Source organism: Rana temporaria, chromosome 1 (genome assembly GCF_905171775.1).
Source record: "Rana temporaria chromosome 1, aRanTem1.1, whole genome shotgun sequence".
Lineage (NCBI taxonomy): Eukaryota > Metazoa > Chordata > Amphibia > Anura > Ranidae > Rana > Rana temporaria.
Window position 1 is genome coordinate 268,806,518 of NC_053489.1, and position 20,475 is coordinate 268,826,992.

A 20,475-nucleotide genomic window follows, 5' to 3' on the forward strand; every position below is an offset into this window, starting at 1 on the left:
TAAAATGGAACAAACACTAGTAACAAAAAATAAAGACGCTGCATAATCAGTAAATGATTAAATCAGCTGTTGATAGTGCTTAAAAAAAACAAGGGTTTTAAGTATAACTAAAGGCAAAACTTTTTTCAGTTTTGGACAGAGTGGATAGATCTGGGGGCCCCAACTAGTTCCCCTTATTTGCAGGGATTTCCTCTCACTTTATGCTTGGCTATGGGACAGGAAGTGAAGGTAAATCGCCTCAAATGGGACACATGACAACACAAGGTTATAGCCCACCCTTAATCCAAAATGGAAAAAAAAAAGTTCTACCTTAATATTGTTTAATCCATTAGTTAAGCCTAACCCACCCTAATTAACCCCCTGTCTCCCCTTTTTCATTAGCTATTGTTTTATCTTAATTTTTATTTTTTTTGCTAGTTTGTTTATTGTCACATAAAATGTATGTGATAAATTGCAAACAAAAAAAAAAAACACACATCTTTTTCATGTGCAAGTAACTTTGCCAAGCTTTGTACCAGAAACTACATTTTTGTGTCATTTTTAGTAGGTCAAACTATAATACATTTTAAAACATTGATTTAAAAAAGCTTACAAGGAAAATAAAAATAAAAATAAAATGTTTTTGCAAGACAATAGCTGCAGCACAGAAGGTTTTTCACTTTAATGCATAAAATGCATTAAAGTGAAAAAACCATGAGACTTTACAACTCCTTTAATACTGTATTCACATTTTTTTCAATTTTTTTTTTATTATTACTTTTTTGTTAGATTTTTTTAGTTTCATGAATAAATAGACCAAACAGGGAAAAAAACATAATTTTTAATTTATTTGCAAAAAACACAATTTTTTGTACCAGAACTATATTTACTAAGTGTGATTATGAATTTGACAATATTAACAGCTTTTATTATACAGCTTTGAACTTTTTTATGTGTAGAGTTAGTTGCTTGTTAGTTAAAAAGTTAAACTAAAGTTAAACTAACATTTTATTTGTTTTGTTTGCTTGTTTTAGCATGTATTTTTGTCTGTTTGCCAGTATATTGCACAGAAAAAAAAAATGAGTTTTATTTTATCAATACTTTTTTTTAGTCACTATTGCCAAAAGAAAGCTTTGTTTTCCAGAGAAGAAATGTATACATAATTAATGTATATGTGTATATATATATATATATATATATATATATATATATATATATATATATATATATATATATATATATATATATATATATATATATATATATATATATATATATATATATATATATATATATATATTATCAAAAGTAATGAACACCTTGCCAACAGAGAACCTAACTATAAACTAATTATAACATATAGATAAGTCAGTATTGCTCCATTCACGCACTTCTAATGATACCCCAATTGTGGCCAACTACTTTTGGGCAACACGTGTCCCACGATTTAGTCTGCGCAATTTTGTTACAATACTTTGCGCGTTGTCCCGTGTTTTGCAGCCATTTGAAATCGTGGGGTGGAATTGCGGCGATTCCGCTTGCGATCATGTGTAAATGGAGCCTTAGGGTTCATTTAGATGTGTGCATCCTAGTAATGTGCGTGTTAAATGCATTATTGCATTGAAGTTTCATTCATTTTGGATTGCATCCCAACGCAATGCAAATGCAATAACACGCAACAAACCATTACCTTTAGAAAAAAAAATAGGTCACCTCCAACTTCGGGCACATTAGGGTATTTTAGCAGCTCATTCATTTCAGTAGGCTGTCTTGGCAAAAATGCATGTTAATGTACAACAGAGGTCTCCAAACTATGTCCCTCATATATACCCCTTTTTTTTATTGTTGTATGAGTAATGGCTCATAAATACCTTCTGTTTCTTGGGAGTATTGAGGTGTACCTGCCTTTTTTTATTTATCACTTTTTTTTTTTTTTTAAACATTAACATTATTGCAGTACATTATCACATGTGCATCAAAGGGGTTGTAAAGGTAAACAAATGTTTTCCCTAAATAGCTTCCTTTACCTTAGTGCAGTTCTCCTTCACTTACCTCATCCTTCCATTTTGCTTTTAAATGTCCTTCTTTCTTCTGAGAAATCCTCACTTCCTGTTCTTCTGTCTGTAACTACACACCGTAATGCGAGGCTTTCTCCCTGGTGTGGAGAAAGCGTCTTGAGGGGGGAGGGGGTGAGCAGGAGAGTCAGGACACCCACTAACACACAGCTCCTTTCTCTATCTGCAAAGTAGACAGTGTCCTGACTCTCCTGCTTGCCCCCTCCCCCTTCAAGAGGCTTTCTCCACACCAGGGAGATTGCATTACTGTGTGGAGTTACAGACATTAATTAATGCACATGTGATAATGTACTGCAATTATGTTAATGTTTAAAAAAATAAAAGTGATAAATGAAAAAAAGGCAGGTACACCTCGATACTCCCAAGAAACAGAAGGTATTTATGGGCCATTACTCATACAACAATAAAAAAAAAAGGGGTATATTTACAATTCTAGGATAGTCAGTGAAACCAAAACAGAGAGACATACAAGCGTGGTTTTTGATTAAAGCAAAGGCTACTTACCTTGACCACAGTTGGTTGGAGCAGCAAAGTTTTCACCGCTCATTAGCACAATAAATGTGCTGTCAGCTCGGACAGTTGCATGCCATGTTGACATTGCTACTGGTGGCTCTTGACATGGAAAAAGAGCCCTATTGTTGATGGGAGATCCAAATGTGTAAACACAGGGCCTAGTTACAAAGAAAAAAAAATACCCAACAAACAGATATTAGAATATACATCAAATAAGCACACATGTTTGGCTCTAGATCACATAAAATCACTATATGCTGTCAATACGCCAATGCTTACACAATGAATAACCTTGACCGGTCTTACAAACTCCATATGTCAAATGAAGATTTTGCTATCCAAGCAAAATTGCAAACCATCTTAGAAACTCCAAAAGAATAGGCAATCTTTTAATACCATTTTCAAAGCCAACATTGCAGCCCCTTGCTGAGTTAGTTTAACTCATATTTTAATTAATTAAAATAAAAAAAAGACTGAATTCAGGTAAGGAGAACAAAAGCCTAGTAATTAAATAGTGTTTTCCCAGAGGTTATGCCACTCTTCGTTGGGAAGTGGTCACTACTGCCTGAATTGTGAACCTGAGGCCTGAAGGTTTACACTGTTTTTATTGTCACAGTACAGAGTAAATGCTACTTCCCAAGCCATTCTATTGGCTCCTTCTTGTAACAGACAGGCTCACTAGACAATATTGAGGCTTACGGGGGCAGCAATGGGTGAGCCACACTCCTGTGTAGGAAAATTAGCATTACGGTATTTTTTGGCATTTAGAAAACCCTGGCTCTTAATAAGAAACGGGACCTGACTTGCAAAACCTCAAAGGGCCCAATATCTGGTGACACTGGAAGCACTTCTGTTCCACAGTACCTTTACATTAAAGTGATTGTAAACGATCATCTTGTAAAACAACCCATTAAGTTTAAAATAGAAATGCAAGGCAAAACATTTTTGTATAGATATATATAAAAAAAAAAAAAAAAAAAAACGAATATAATTTATAAAAAAAAAGGAAAAATTTAACATTCCCTCTGTTCTCAGCTGCATAAGAGCTGGGGGAGGAGAAGCAGCAGCATACTGAGCTTGCCAGTGAATGGCTGTGCAGCGGGTCATGTCAAAACAAATCTGACCATTGGAAAAGAGCACACTGAGTTCCCAACAGAGCTAGAGAACTGAATACGTTGTGCTCTCCTGCTTAGTGTGGTTAGTTTTTAATAGGAAAGCAGAGGGTCTGGCAGGAAAACCAGGGATTTCACATAAAGGAAGCAATACAAAGAGAACAGGATACTTTCCCATACAAGTACATGGTACAGCAGACACATATCAGGAATATGAAGTGTTGGGGTAAAAAATGCACAAGAAGAAAACTTGATTAGATCATCATGTTGCTCTTGCGTTTCCAGTGCCACCTGGTGGTCAATTTCCAAATTATCTAAGGAAGAAATACTGTATATTGTTCACATCTACATTGCATCACCAACAACCAATAAACTAGAATTAAAAAGATTTTTTGATTATTTAAAAAAAAAAAAAAAAGAAGAAGAAGAACATACATTTTATTTCTTCCCTATGAATTAAACTTGTCACTTTACATCATTTATAAAATTTAACAGTTGAGAGCATTTGGTTGTCATACTGTTATAAATCAGCAGCTGGGTGAAGGTTTACTAGTTTGTTTAGGTTAGTGGACTGGGGAAGGTAGACGAGAACAATTTTTTATAAAAATATAAAAAAAAGTCCTTTAACTTAATACGTATGTAGCATCAATGTGATTCTTCAAATAGTTAAGTATAATAAAAATTCATAATCTTAGCAGCTCGGGTCTATTTTTTTTAATAGGACTACACATTTCATGAGCTTAAAAACTATGAACATGAATAACCATGGGGATTGGGGGAACAATATCAATCTTTTTAATAGGGATGTTAACCCCCAAAACAATCATCCCTCCTCTCCACCCCTCCTCCATTCCTTTAAAAAAATAGGGCTTTTTTTGTTTATTTATAACTCTTCAGGATGCCCTCCCATGCACGTCACATGGTGTGCGCTGTGCTCCCTATGCTGCCTGGGATATGCACCTCCCATATCTCAGGAGGCATAATCTTTCATTCACAAAGGAGGAGGGGGAGGGCCTAGTGTCATGTTCTGGGGAGGCCCACCGGCTCAACCTGGAGGAGACGGGGGCCTCTTAATGACATCACACAAAACATGGCGGCACATGGCCGGGTGCTGCCAGAGGAGCAGGGAATCTCATAAGAACAATGCTGAATCCACTGGGTGAGTGAGTATCTAAAATCTGAAGAACACACCATCAGGTATGCAGGGGTTTAATTAAATAACGGGGAGATGAAAAGGGGGGGGGGTCCGCTTTAACCTTTCTTGAAGGCTCATTCTGTTTGCAAAGGTTTTTGATTGTGCTATTAAAATTTCTAGTGGTAGCAACCGATAACTACGCATTTGGAACCGATGACTCTCTATGGAGTGAGGCACACAAGCAGCACATATATAGTAGCAATTAATCAAACACATTTGAAACATTGCACAATTAATCACGTATACTGTACATGTAACTTCTGCGCCTCACTCCATAGGGAGCTATTTGTTCCATAAGAGTGGCGGTCAATTGCGTCTGTTACAGCGTGATTACCCTACTAAAAATTGCCTGTGTGGTCCTAAGCTAAAATATCCTGTCATGGCCTTAGCCAACTTAAACTGGCTGTAACGTGGACATCCTATCTAATGTTGGTAGAGCAAAGTGTCATTAGAATATCTACTGTTACACTGCCAACTTCCAAGAAATGGGCTTCCTAGAGAATAAAAATATACTTAAAGGGGTTGTAAAGGCATATATATATATATATATATATATATATATATATATATATATATATATATATATATATATATATATATATATATATATATATATATATATAATATTATATATATATATACATACACACACCCACACACATATATATATATACAGGGAGTGCAGAATTATTAGGCAAATGAGTATTTTGACCACATCATCCTCTTTATGCATGTTGTCTTACTCCAAGCTGTATAGGCTCGAAAGCCTACTACCAATTAAGCATATTAGGTGATGTGCATCTCTGTAATGAGAAGGGGTGTGGTCTAATGACATCAACACCCTATATCAGGTGTGCATAATTATTAGTCAACTTCCTTTCCTTTGGCAAAATGGGTCAAAAGAAGGACTTGACAGGCTCAGAAAAGTCAAAAATAGTGAGATATCTTGCAGAGGGATGCAGCACTCTTAAAATTGCAAAGCTTCTGAAGCGTGATCATCGAACAATCAAGCGTTTCATTCAAAATAGTCAACAGGGTCGCAAGAAGCGTGTGGAAAAACCAAGGCGCAAAATAACTGCCCATGAACTGAGAAAAGTCAAGCGTGCAGCTGCCAAGATGCCACTTGCCACCAGTTTGGCCATATTTCAGAGCTGCAACATCACTGGAGTGCCCAAAAGCACAAGGTGTGCAATACTCAGAGACATTGCCAAGGTAAGAAAGGCTGAAAGACGACCACCACTGAACAAGACACACAAGCTGAAACGTCAAGACTGGGTCAAGAAATATCTCAAGACTGATTTTTCTAAGGTTTTATGGACTGATGAAATGAGAGCGAGTCTTGATGGGCCAGATGGATGGGCCCGTGGCTGGATTGGTAAAGGGCAGAGAGCTCCAGTCCGACTCAGACGCCAGCAAGGTGGAGGTGGAGTACTGGTTTGGGCTGGTATCATCAAAGATGAGCTTGTGGGGCCTTTTCGGGTTGACGATGGAGTCAAGCTCAACTCCCAGTCCTACTGCCAGTTTCTGGAAGACACCTTCTTCAAGCAGTGGTACAGGAAGAAGTCTGCATCCTTCAAGAAAAACATGATTTTCATGCAGGACAATGCTCCAGCACACGCGTCCAAGTACTCCACAGCGTGGCTGGCAAGAAAGGGTATAAAAGAAGAAAAACTAATGACATGGCCTCCTTGTTCACCTGATCTGAACCCCGTTGAGAACCTGTGGTCCATCATCAAATGTGAGATTTACAAGGAGGGAAAACAGTACACCTCTCTGAACAGTGTCTGGGAGGCTGCGGTTGCTGCTGCACGCAATGTTGATGGTGAACAGATCAAAACACTGACAGAATCCATGGATGGCAGGCTTTTGAGTGTCCTTGCAAAGAAAGGTGGCTATATTGGTCACTGATTTGTTTTTGTTTTGTTTTTGAATGTCAGAAATGTATATTTGTGAATGTTGAGATGTTATATTGGTTTCACTGGTAAAAATAAATAATTGAAATGGGTATATATTTTTTTTGTTAAGTTGCCTAATAATTATGCACAGTAATAGTCACCTGCACACACAGATATCCCCCTAAAATAGCTAAAACTAAAAACAAACTAAAAACTACTTACAAAAATATTCAGCTTTGATATTAATGAGTTTTTTTGGGGTTCATTGAGAACATGGTTGTTGTTCAATAATAAAATTAATCCTCAAAAATACAACTTGCCTAATAATTCTGCACTCCCTGTATATTTTAAATAACAAACATGTCATACTTGCCTCTACTGTGCAGTTCTTTTTTGCACAGAGTGGCCCAAATCCCGGTCTTCTGGGATCCCTCGGCGGCTGTCTCGGCTCCCCCCCGCAAGAGCTAACCCCCTTCTTGGGAAGCGATCTCCCAAAGGGGTTAGCTTGCGGGCGCGCTCCTGTGATACAGCCGCTGACTGTATCAATCTGCCCCGCCCCCCGGTGCGCCTCGTCATTAATTTGATCGACAGCAGCGGGAGCCAATGGCTGCGCTGCCATCAATCTCCAATGACGAGCAGCCATAAGCTGGGGGAAACCATCGCGGGAACGAGCCCACAGAGTTTTGTGGCTTAGGCAAGTAAAAGGGGGGGCTGGGGGCCCGAGAGTGCAAGGTGTTTTTTCACCTTAATGCATAGGATGCATTAGGCCGCGTACACACGATCAGTCCATCCGATGAGAATGGTTCGACGGACCGTTTTCATCGGTTCACCGCTGAAGCAGACTGATGGTCTGATGTGCATACACACCATCGTTTTCAAAACCGATTGGGTCAGAACGCGGTGACGTAAAACACGACATGCTGAAAAAAACGAAGTTCAATGCTTCCAAGCATGCGTCGACTTGATTCTGAGCATGCGTACTAACCATCGGTTTTGACCTATCGGTCAGCCGTCCATCGGTTCGATTTTAAAGCAAGTTCTCTTTTTTTGGACCGAAGGACAACAGACCGATGGGGCGTACACACGGGCGGTTTGGACCGATGAAACTGAATTTCAGTCCGTTTTCATCGGTTTGGACCGATCGTGTGTACGCAGCCTCAAGGTGAAAAAACACGAAGCTTTACAACCCCTTTAAGAGTTAAAAAAAAAAAAAAAAAAAGAACCCCAAAAATCCACAGAGTACATGTATATTTTCTAATGCAAGTCAAGCTTCAGTATGCTTTTTCTTTAAGCATACATCTACACACTGCCAATTTATTTTGTAACACTAGAGGCAAAAGGTAGATATATGTATATGTGACGCTCCCTAGGAATTCTAGTAATTCACTAAATGAAACGAAGGAACAGATGGCACAGTATCCGAGTGTAGTCAGCAATGTGTTTTACAACAAGCTGCCCCGCAGTTCTTAGACTTTTAAAAAAATGTCTAAAGCCAGAAGCAAAAAAGTGTCAGATCGTTTGGATAAAAGATAAATGTCTAAGGTCCAAAAGTCAATAAAGGTGTTTAAAAAATGCAGGTACATACCTCTGCTCACCACACCTGCCCTAATGTTCATATGTTAAGCTAAGAATCTCAGACAACTAATAACCTGCCACTCTAAAAATGCATACAGACAGCTGTATTGTGAACTAGACTTCCTGCAGTCCCTGTCTTTTAAATGGTTACGTCTGAATAGAGAGGGACGGCAAATCGGAGCCTTTGATCCAAGCTTAAGGGATGTAATCCTGTTAGAACTCAATGTGCTATAAAGCTGACCTTCTTTACTGTGATCATGATTTGAAGCAAGGCATAAAAGGGATGCCGAGCATATTTACTATGTCTTAATGGCAGTTGAATCCACTCGTATTAGATGTCTCATGCTTGTATCTGTGTGACTTGACAGTAGCTGATCATTTTTTTTTAGGTAAATACTGACCTTCCACTTTGGTCCTTAGTCCACGTCACAGACCTCCCATTTGCTGCTGTTTTATACCATATTCGTACTGCTGATGGGAAAGCACATGGCATCTTTACTCCAGCTTTTCTAATCTGCAGGCTCCATGAGTCAGTAACAAAGATGAGCTCCCCACCTCCTGGTGCCCGACTTTGTTGAATATAACACGATAGTTGATCCTTCCAACAGCTTGCAGGAGAAGCTGCTAGTTCAGGTGGCATTTGATGGCTCTCAGGGAACTGTTGCTCCAATCCACGATTTGACTGGCATTTTTCGGTAACTGGCACCGCCGTTAAATCTACTTCTTCGACCTTTAACACAGTTAAATCACAGCAGTCCAGCACTAGAATAAAATCCCCACTCCCATGATTCCATCTGTCATGGCAGTTCCCCGAACTAGTAATCCCAGAAGTCTCTTTGCTGTTACCATGGTGATCACACTTATCAAAAGTATCTCTTTCACCTATAGCACACAAAGTTGTGTCTTTCATGCCACTATGTGACGAGCATATATTTAAATGTGGCACAGAAGTTTCGGGTTCTTGGACTCCATGGGCTTCAGCCAGCTGAGAGGAGTAAGCTTCACCAGTCATTGTAGGCTGAAGGAATAACACAACACTACCTGATATCGTCTGGCTGTCAAAATTGACATCTAGGTCCAGGGCAAAATGCTTCACAAGTATGTGACTTGTATTAGCCATTAATGGCAAGTCGTCAGTATCCGGCTCCATCCTCAACCTTTTTCAGGGATGACAGAGTGTCATCAGCAGGATAGCAAGTGCAATTCAATGGCAAACTAAAATCTGAAAGAAGAAAAAAAGAAAAACAGAAATGTAATAGAAAGCATCAAATTCTGACAGTTCCAGGCTGTCATCTAACACTGACTTTACCACCAGAATTGGCCTGATTGCCCACTGTATGCATAGGCGTGCACACACAGGGTGTGCCAGGTGTTTCTGGGCACACCCTATGTGGTGCAGACTCCCCCTGCTGTCTGGGACCTCGTGTCACCCACCTCCCAGCACTGTGGCCTCCCTTCTCTCCTCTTTTGCTGGCTTCTACAGGGCATATTTCAGAATGGAAAGCGGGGGAAGGGGCTGGAAAATATGTAATTTATGGATCCCTTCCTTTTCTCACTGGTATTGATCACTCACTGTGTTAATTCATAACTGAAGCATAGTAAAAAAAAAAAAAAATGGTTTATTATGCTTGAGCTTGCAAATGAACAGGTTGTGGCTCAGCATGGAAAACTTCCTATTTATTCACTGTTCAGTGCAGCCGAGTTTGTAGAGAAAGGCCCAGATAGAATCACATAGAATCGCGGCGGCGTAACGTATCGTAGATACATTACACTGCCGCAAGTTTTCATCACAAGTGCCTGATTCACAAAGCACTTGCGAGAAAACTTCCGGCGTAATTCAAAGGGGCGTGTGCCATTTAAATTAGGCGCGCTCCCGCGCCGGACCAACTGTGCATGCCCCCACCCCCATTTCCCGCCGTGCTTTGCGCGAAGTGACGTCATTTTTTCGAACGGCGACGTGCGTAGCGTACTTCCGTATTCCCAGACGTCTCACGCAAGAAGGAAACATTTTTAAATTTCGACGCGGGAACGACGGCCATACTTTATACAGCACATACGTGTGCTGTGTAAAGTTAGGGCACCAAAAACGACGACTAACTTTGCCACGGGAAACTAGACTAGCAGCGACGTAGCGAACGCAAAAAAACGTCATGGATCGCCATAACTACTAATTTGCATACCCGACGCTGGTTTACGACGCAAACTTCCCCCCAGCGGCGGCCGCGGTATTGCATCCTTAGATTCGACAGTGTAAAACAATTACACCTGTCGGATCTAAGGGCTATCTATGCGTAACTGATTCTATGAATCAGTCGCATAGATACTCTGAGAGATACGACGGAGTATCTCGGCTGTGAATCTGGGCCAAAGTTACTAGGGAATCTTTGTCCTCAGTCCCTTTCCCCATCTCAGATGTGAGACATCAGGGGTTTAGACCCTTGATATTTCACCAAAGCCCCCAATGGTGATCCTAAAAAAAAATCTAAAATAAATAACTATTGTAAACAATTAAGACATTTGTAAAATATAATTTAAAAAAAAATAATAAAAATAACTGACACTGTCTTCTGCCCTACTGGGAAAGTCCACTGCCCTACTGACACCATCCACTGCTGTACTGACCGACACCATCCACTGTCCTACTGACACCAACCTCTGCCTTATTGACATGTCCACAGCTCTACTGACATCGTCCACGCTTTAATACATTTTTACATTTAATCATAAGAGTGAATGTATCCGTTTGTGTATTTTTGTATACACAGTATCTCAGAAAAGTGGGTACACCCCTCACATTTTTGTAAATATTTTATTATATCTTTTCATGTAACAACACTGAGGAAATGACACTTTGCTACAAAGTAGTGAGTGTACAGCATGTATAACAGTGTAAATTTGCTGTCCCTTCAAAATAACTTACCACACAACCATTAATGTCCAAACTGCGGGCAACAAAAGTGAGTACACCCCTGTCTGAAAGTTTATGCCGTCATCAGACAATTCCTGGAGACGTCCGCACACAGCAGGTGTGCTGTGCATGCAGAGGTGGCTCTAGGCTTTGTGAGGCCTTAGGCAAAAATTGACATGAGTCAATTTTGGGGCCCCACTCACGCCCATGATGGGAAAAATAATTCAAGGACAAGAGCCTCTTCCCCACAACCCTGGCTGTGGGGGTCTGCGGGCAGGGGGCTTATTGGAATCCTGCTCTTTAATAACTAAGGGGCGGGGCACCCGTTTTGTCATCTGGTGAACCTTCCCCTTGTGACGATATTAACTGAGGGCATTCTGTGTCATTGACGTCACAGGGGGTGGTGTCACCGATATTCACTGGTTGTTAGGGAGGCTGGCGGCCCCGCTTCTAAGTCAAGACTCATAACGCTGCCTGAGCACAGCAGCATTAAGGTCCCCTGTCCCTCAAAACTGGGGTAATGCTTTGGGCAAGTTAGGCGGCTGCGAGGCCCCTGTGAGTGCGAGGCCTTAGGCGATCACCTAATTAAAGAGCCGCCTATGTGTGCATGTTTTCCTCTGAGACTGTGTGTAGAGGGGGAGTGTCCATTCCCTTCACTCAGATTACACTCAGCTCCCTGCTCTATGCTGTGAGGTCCATGAGATTACATCCCTCTACCTTCTGGAGCAGAGAAATGCTGTGTAAATTCTGTACTGTAAACAGCTGTAGAGGAGAGGTGGTTGCAGATAAACAGGTGCAACTTATGCCAAAAAAATTGTTTTATCTCTGTGTATCACCTGAGGCCAGTCACTTCACTGGGTATATGTAAAGGGTTTTTTAATGCTTCTTTAAAACTGAACTCCAGACATATATGAGACACAAATGAATGCAGCTCCCAATCAATAATACATCATTATACATCAATAATACATCATTAAATACATCATTAAATACAAGCAGTAGTACCTGAATCTGACATGGTATCAGCCTCTTGCAGTCCACCGTACAGTGTGCACAGAAGAGGTTAGAAAAGGAGAGAGAAGAAGCACAAGGAGCAAATCAGATGTGATGCAGTACAAGAAGCATGCCAAGAGGAGAGAGCAGAGCGGCAGAAAGAGGAGCTCCACAATTTCTACTTTCAATGTCCAGTCATAAGGTAAGAGATGGGAAGGGACCTGCAAGTGAAACTGCAGCATCAAGAGATTAGGTATCCTCCCCTGCTTCACAGGACTGAGCTGTGTGTCAGAATTGTGTAGAATGCAGGACTGGATGGACAGAAATACACATCATTTGATGGACAAACTAGCTCTCAGTTTGTCTTAAAGCGTTTATTACCCCAACACTTCATATTCCTAATATGTGTCTGCTGTATCATGTACTTGTATGGAAAAGTATCCGTTCTCTTTTTATTGCTTCATTTGTGTGAAATCCCTGGTGTTCCTGCCAGTCCCCCTGCTTTCCTATTAAAAACTGACCTTACTAAGCAGGAGAACACAACTTGGTCAGCTCTCTAGCTATGCTGGGAACTCAGGCTGCTCTCCTCCAATTATCAGACTTGTCCTCGCACACCACCGCTGCACAGCCATTCACTGGGAAGCTCAGTGTGCTGCTGTGTCTTCTCCCCCAGCTCGTATGCAGCTGAGAACAGAGGGAATGTGATCATTTGTGATCACCACTTCCTCAAACTGAATCTATCTAAAACCGAGCTCATAATATTTCCTCCCCCACATGCCGCTGCCCCTGAGTTCTCTGTCAAGATCAATGGCACAACTATCAGTCCGTCAACACATGCCAGAGTGCTAGTGATAACCCTAGACTCTGAACTGTCCTTTCAGGCCCCCATCCAATCCCTGTCCAAATCATGCCACCTTAGCCTCTGCAGCATCTCTAGAACACGCCTCTTTTTAACCGATGACACCACCAAGCTTCTAATTCACTCGCTAGTTATCTCTCGCCTCGACTACTGCAACTCCCTCCTTGTTGAATTACCTTTATATTGGCTATCTCCCCTTCAGTCCATAACGAATGCTGCTGCAAGACTCATCCACCTTACCAACCGTTCAGTGTCCTTCACCCCTCTCTGACAATCTCTGCACTGGCTTGCGCTCACCCAACGAATACAATTTAAAGTACTAACCAAAATTTACAAAGCTGTCCACAACTCTGCCCCCAGCTACATCACTAACCTAGTCTCAAAATACCAATCAAGTCGCTCTCTTGGGTCCTCCCAAGACCTCTTGTTCTCTAGCTCCCTTGTCACCTTCTCCCATGCTCACCTCCAGGACTTTTCCAGAGCTTCTCCCATCCTTTAGAACTCCCTACCCCAATCTGTCAGACAGTGCCCTAATCAATGCATCTTTAGATGATCCCTGAAACCCCTTCTGTTTAAAGAAGCCGATCCTGCTTCTACCTAATACACCGTTTTACTTCCTCCATCACCTCATCCCCCACAGCTATTACCTTTTGTATCACTTGACCCTTCCTCCTAGATTGTAAGCTCTAATGATCAGGGCCCTCCGATTTCTCTTGTACCAAATTGTAATTTAACTTTAATATCTGCTTTCATTTTGTTAAGTGCTGCGGAAACTGTTGGCGCTATATACCGTGTTTCCCCGAAAATAAGACCGGGTATTAATTTTGGCTACAAAAATCACACTAGGGCTTATTTTCAGGGGATGTCTTATGTACAATAATCTACATTTATTCAAATACAGTCATGTCATCATGACGATCTTAGAGTGGTTGTAACCCCAAAAAAAAAAAAAAAAAATATCCTGATCCTTTAAAGCATGATAGCCAGAACAGTGACCCGCCGTAGCTCTTCTCCACTCTGAGCACTGCAGAGGAAGGGACCACTGACGTTGGAGAGGAGAAGATCTCCAGCCGGTCACGTGAGCGCCCAGCGGCACTGTAAGTAAGGTATTTTCCAAAACAAAGTTACAAAAAGGAGACACACTGTACATTATATAATCTTTTTACAAAACGGATTACGTTTTTACGACGGGTTTATTTTCGGGGTAGGGCTTATATTGCAGCCATCCCAAAAAATAATGCTAGGTCTTATTTTCGGGGTAGGGCTTATTTTCGGGGAAACAGGGTAAATCCTGTATAATAAATAACTTAGAATAAAGGGAAAAAAAGTATGTTTTTCCTATACAAAAATGTATTTTAAACTGAATGGGTTGTTTTACAAGGTGATCGTTTACAATCACTTTAAGTTCAGCATTTAACATTATCTGGATTTTCATCTGACCAGTTCACAAAACACCTGCAGACACTAAAGTGCCAGCATCAAGAACAAATTCTGCAAATGGAATGCAATAAATGGGAAAACCAGTATGAATGACTTTTTTTAACTTTCTTACGAAGATGTGCAACAAAAATAAATATTTTCTTGATGAAAACAAAATATAAGCAGGCAAAATTGTATTATTCATCTTTAAAATTCATATTTTAAAGGCAAAAGTGTAATGTAACGCAAGGGATTTATACACTATGTATAATAGGACAGCTCGCAGATCACCACTTCTAGTAAATTATGAGAAAAAGAGCCAGTTTACTAGAAGTGCATCCTAAGTATTCCTCAGAGGCTGTGTGAGAAGATTTTTCAAGTTTATAGTTAAATATTCAAGGTATGTCATTACCATCTTCATAGCAGAAGGGCCATTAACATTCTAAATAATGAACTTATGATAGCAAACAAAGGGCTAGATTCAGAAAGATGAGCGGATCTTTCTGCGGGCGTAACGTATCTCAGATACGTTACGCTGCCGCAAATTAAGGCGCAAGTTCCGTATTCAGAAAGAACTTGCGCCCCAAGTTATGGTGGCGTAACGTATGTGGGCCAGCGTAAGCCCGCCTAATTCAAATGGGGATGATGTGGGCATGTTTTATTTAAATGAATGGTGACCCCGCGTACTTTACGTTTTTTACGAACGGTTCGTGAAAGAATCCCAGTGCGCATGCTCGAAATTCCGCCGCAAATCGTCATTGCTTTAAATTACGTCCAGCCCTATTCGCGAACGACTTACGCAAACGACGTAAAATTTTCAAGAAATCGACACGGGAACGACGTCCATACTTAACATAGGATACGCCTCATATAGCAGGGGTAACTTTACGGCGGAAAAAGCCTAACGTAAACGACGTAAAAAATTGCCCCGGGCAGACGTACGTTTCTGAATCGGCGTAACTACCTAATTTGCATATTCCTCGCGTAAATATACGGAAGCGCCACCTAGCGGCCAGCGTAAATATGCAGCCTAAGATACGACTGTGTAAGACACTTACGCCGGTCGGATCTTAGGGAAATCTATGCGCAACTGATTCTATGAATCAGTCGCATAGATACGACGCCGCAACTCAGAGATACGACGGCGTATCTGGAGATACGCCGTCGTATCTCGTACCTGAATCTAGCCCAAAGTGTTTTCTCTTTGGGAAAGGATATATGTTCTTATCATACTTTGCTGTTACTTCATTATAGATATTTGCCAATGTACAGTAGGTAGACATGACCAGATTTGCAGAAAATTTACTGTTTATTTTATACAACCTCTATAATGTATTTGGGACTGGGATAGAGACTATTCAAAGTTGTTAATGCCGAAGAGGTAATTTTTGTGATACCATGCTGCTTTAAAGTGTGACCCTGCCCAGAGAGATGTATGGATTCTCCATCTGAAAATGCTTGATGGCTGGCTGTGCCTGACTTTCATTTAGCTAAAGACCTGGGACCAGTGTGTTATAACTAAAGCATCAGTTTCTTATTTTTGAGCCCCCATTCACACTTGAAGGTGACCTTAGCCAGGCATTTTATTCTTTGCATTTGTAGCACAGGTGTTTATGGCCCCTTTGACAATATGTGTCAAACACAAGGCCTGCAAGCTGGATCCGGCCCGCCAGGCCATTTCATGTGGCCCGCACACCTTTACTGCAGCTGTGGCAGTGGTACCCCCTTCGTCTCCACCCCCACTTTGTCTCGGGAGTCAGAAACAGAAAGGGAGGACAGAACTCCTCCGCCAGATTCTGCACTTCTCCATGCGGCGGCAAGAGGCTCCTACAAGTCCTGCATCTCTTTGTGCAGCTGCAACACTCCCTAATCTCAGCCTCCTCTTGTCTCAGCATTCAGCAGCTGACTCTAGCATCCTCTTGTCCCTCTCCAGATCCTGCACTTTCTGCCTCCCAGTTCCACCCAGATTCTTCCTGGCAGCACCACAAGGTAAGGGGGTGTACTGTGATGTAAGAGAGGGTGGGGGGACTCATAACTTTGCATGTTGGGGAAGCTCTTGACATTTGATGTAGAGGGGGGGGTGCTATGGACATCTAGCCTTCGAGAAACAGCAGACCTTTTGAGGGCAACCATAATGCTGATGTGGCCAGCGATTACATTGAGTTTGACACCCCTGCTTTAGACTATTATTATTATTATTATACAGGTTTTATAGAGCGCCAACAGTTTGCGCAGCGCTTAACAAAATAAAGGCAGACATTACAGTTACATTACAATTTGGTACAAGAGGAATCAGAGAGCCCTGCTCTTTAGAGCTTACAAACTAAAAATATACAGTATGGCAGCACATGAAAACTTATGTAAACAAAGTTTTTTTTAAAGGCACACCTTTTAAAGGGGTTGTAAAGATACAATTTTTTTTTTCCTAAATAGCTTCCTTTACCTTAGTGCAGTCCTCCTTCATTTACCTCATCCTTCGATTTTGCTTTTAAATGTCCTTATTTCTTCTGAGAAATCCTCACTTCCTGTTCTTCTGTCTGTAACTCCACACAGTAATGCCCACTAACACACAGCTCCCATCTCTATCTGCAATGTAGAGAGCGTCCTGACTCTCCTGTAGTCCAAGTTAGGGGGGCGAGCACAACACTCCACACCAGGGAGAAAGCCTTGCATTACTGTGTGGAGTTACAGACAGAAGAACAGGAAGTGAGGATTTCTCAGAAGAAATAAGGACAGAATGCAGAGAGCCTTGGCGAGGCCTGCAGCTTAACCATGTATTTGCAAATGCGTACAACCAATCCTCTGTTTTTAATGCACACAGTTAGACAGTTGAATTTGGTTTGCCGTTTGGGTGGTAAGCGTGAGCCTGGTTATTACGTATACAACTTTATTTATACTTATTTTTTGCTTAAAAACGCATCTCATTCAAAGTCCCAAAAACTCCCCCTTCTTTTTGCACTAAGGTAAAGGAAGCCATTTAGGGAAAAAAAATTGTACCTTTACAACCCCTTTAAAGTCTATGGGGCTTAAAACATGCCGTGCAACAAGCTTTAGGAATCGCTCAAAAAGATGCTTAGGTGTGAACGGGGATCAAAAGGAGAAGTCATTAAAGCGATTGTAAACCCTCGTCCTGTAAAACAACCCATTCTGTTTAAAATAGAACTGAAAGGCAAAACATTTGTGTATAGAGATATATATATATATATATATATATATATATATATATATATATATATATATATATATTAGTGCTGTCAAACGATTAAAATGTTTAATCGCGATTAATCGCATTAATGTCATAGTTAACTCACGATTAATCGCTCTAATTTATGACGAATTTCCCCACAAATATCGCACAATTCTGCAAGTGATTATAATTTATTATCGCTGTTTTCTAGCTGATCTAAAACCATTTTTGACATAAAGGGACACTTTTGGACAATCTACAGTTTTTCAGGCAGAAAGAATAGTTTTTATTTTATAAAAGTACATGTAGGACACTGGGCAGACCACTAGGGACAAGGGGGGTGTGTATTTTTTACATACAGTACTGTAATCTATAAGATTACAGTATACTGTGTGTATTGTGTTTGTTTACTTTTTTAAATTTGGCGCCGTTCTCCGTCCCCGTGCGTCGTAACGTCGCAGGGAACGGAGCTCGGCGGCACACAGGCACTGTGAAACGAGCGAGGAGGACCCGCCGAGCGAGGAGGACCCGCCGAGCGAGGAGAACCCGCCAAGCAAGGAGGACCCGCCAAGCAAGGAGGACCCGCCAAGCAAGGAGGACCCGCTCGATCACACAGCGGGGTGGCATCGCTGGATCCAGGGACAAGGTGAGTAACTTGCCTGTGAATCCAGCGAGAAGGTAAGCCGCGCCGCGCCGCTGCACACTCTGCATGTCCACCCCGAGGGCTCCTGCGTTAATCGCGCGATAAAAATATTGACGGCGTTAACATGGGTTTGCGTTAACGCCGTTAATATCGCGTTTAACGCACAGCCCTAATATATATATATTCCCTTTTTTATAAGTGATCACACTCCCTCTGTTCTTAGCTGCATAAGAGCTGGGGGGAGGAGAAAATGAGGTACACTGAGCTTCCCAGTGATTGGCTGTGCGGAGGCGGGGGGGTCAACTGTCAGGACGAGTCTGATCATTGGAGGAGAGCAGACTAAGGGCCAGATTCAGGTACAATTACGTTACGCCGCAGCGGTGTAACGTATCCCATTTACGTTACACCACCGCAGGTTTACAGCGTAAGTGCCTGATTCACAAAGCTCTTACCTGTAAATTTGCGGCGGTGTAACGTAAATCCGCTCAGCGCAAGCCCGCCTAATTCAAATGGGGCGGGCACCATTTAAATTAGGCGCGTTCCCGCGCCGAATGTACTGCGCATGCTCCGTCCGTCAAATTACCCGACGTGCATTGCGCTAAATGACGTCGCAAGGACGTCATTGGTTTCGACGTTAACGTAAATGGCGTCCAGCTCCATTCACGGACGACTTACGCAAACGACGTGAATTTTAAAATTTCGGCGCGGGAACGACGCCCATACTTAACATGGGTTACACCACCTAGAGGGCAGCCTTAGTTTTACTCGGCGTATCTCGACAGAAACAACGTAAATTTAGAGCGACGGGTAAAGCGTACGTTCGTGAATCGCCGTAACTAGTCATTTGCATATTCCACGCCGACCGCAATGGAATCGCCACCTAGCGGCCGGCCTAGAATTGCATCTTAAGATCCGACGGTGTAAGTCAATTACACCTGTCGGATCTTAGGGATATCTATGCGTAACTGATTCTATGAATCAGCCGCATAGTTACGACGGGCGGATCACAGAGATACGACGGCGTATCAGGAGATACGCCGTCGTATCTCTTTTGTGAATCTGGCCCTAAGTTCCCAGCATAGCTAGAGAACTGACCACTTGTGTTCTCTTGCTTAGCATGGTCAGTTTTATTTATAGAAGGCAGAAGGACTGGCAGGAACACCAGGGATTTCACACAAAAGGAGAGATGCAAAGAGATCAGGATATGTCTTCATAAAAGTATATGATACAGCAGGCACATATCAGGAATATGACATTTTGGACTTAAATATTCTTTAATGGTAGCCGCTATTATTCTCTTATGGCAGGTTCCTTTTGAGTTATAAGCAATTGTAATACGAAGCAATTATCCTTGTAATTGAAACTACCAGAAGAGTCACTTCAGTGGCAAGAGTTAAAAGCGCTGACAGAAATTTCACAGTATACTATAGTAACCAATCAGAATTCCTTTTATTGAAAATTAGGTAATAAATTAAATTTCAATTTTGTGGCTACTGCAGTTTTCATGTTTCTGTATAAGCTGATTTATGTGCTGGCGTCTAACAACTGGTTTCTACCTATTTCTTTCACCTAATATATCCTAGCAGGATGCAAGAGAAGCTGATCATCATGCAGACAGTAACAGCTGCCACCCTGGGGAGAGAAATGATGCCACAGAAAAAGGAACGGAAAGCCAACGTTATGCACGATCCATTACTGCCTTTAGCACCGATGCCTCCCTGTAGCTTTCTGTCATTTCTTCAGCAGCAATGGTCACATAATCAAGCATGTACATGTCAACTGTTTGCATAAAAGAAGGCTTCAGCATACTATTAGATGCTCCTCCAGGTTACATCCAGGACACCTCTGAATGTCTAAGCACATTTTAAAAAGCTTAGACATGCTACCCAATCCCACAATGCTTTGAGAATAACGATCAGAGATGCAGACATGGGATGTGTCATAAAAATGGGAGAATGTTATTTACAAGTTTTCATGAATACATTCCTGACATGTCACACTGGGCTTAATTTACTAAAACTGGAGAGTGCAAAATCTGGTGCAGCTGTGCATGGTGACCAATCAGCTTCTAACGTTCTGTATCTGTGAAGTAAATTGCGCTAACTTATATTTATATAAACAT

The 20,475-nt window shown here is 41.5% G+C and overlaps 1 protein-coding gene across 2 annotated transcripts in view; it reads right to left on the reverse strand.

The window, feature by feature from the left end:
• Positions 1-20,475, reverse strand: part of LOC120941932 (aminopeptidase O (putative)) — a 525,264-nt gene that overhangs the window by 475,228 nt on the left and 29,561 nt on the right. For both annotated transcript variants that reach the window (XM_040355486.1, XM_040355487.1), the window contains exons 2-3: positions 8,746-9,566; positions 2,559-2,725 (exon numbers count right to left, since the gene is read on the reverse strand). In XM_040355486.1, the coding sequence (XP_040211420.1) occupies positions 2,559-2,725; positions 8,746-9,494 (916 nt within the window). In that variant the 5' untranslated portion in view covers positions 9,495-9,566. The remainder of the gene's footprint in view (positions 1-2,558; positions 2,726-8,745; positions 9,567-20,475) is intronic.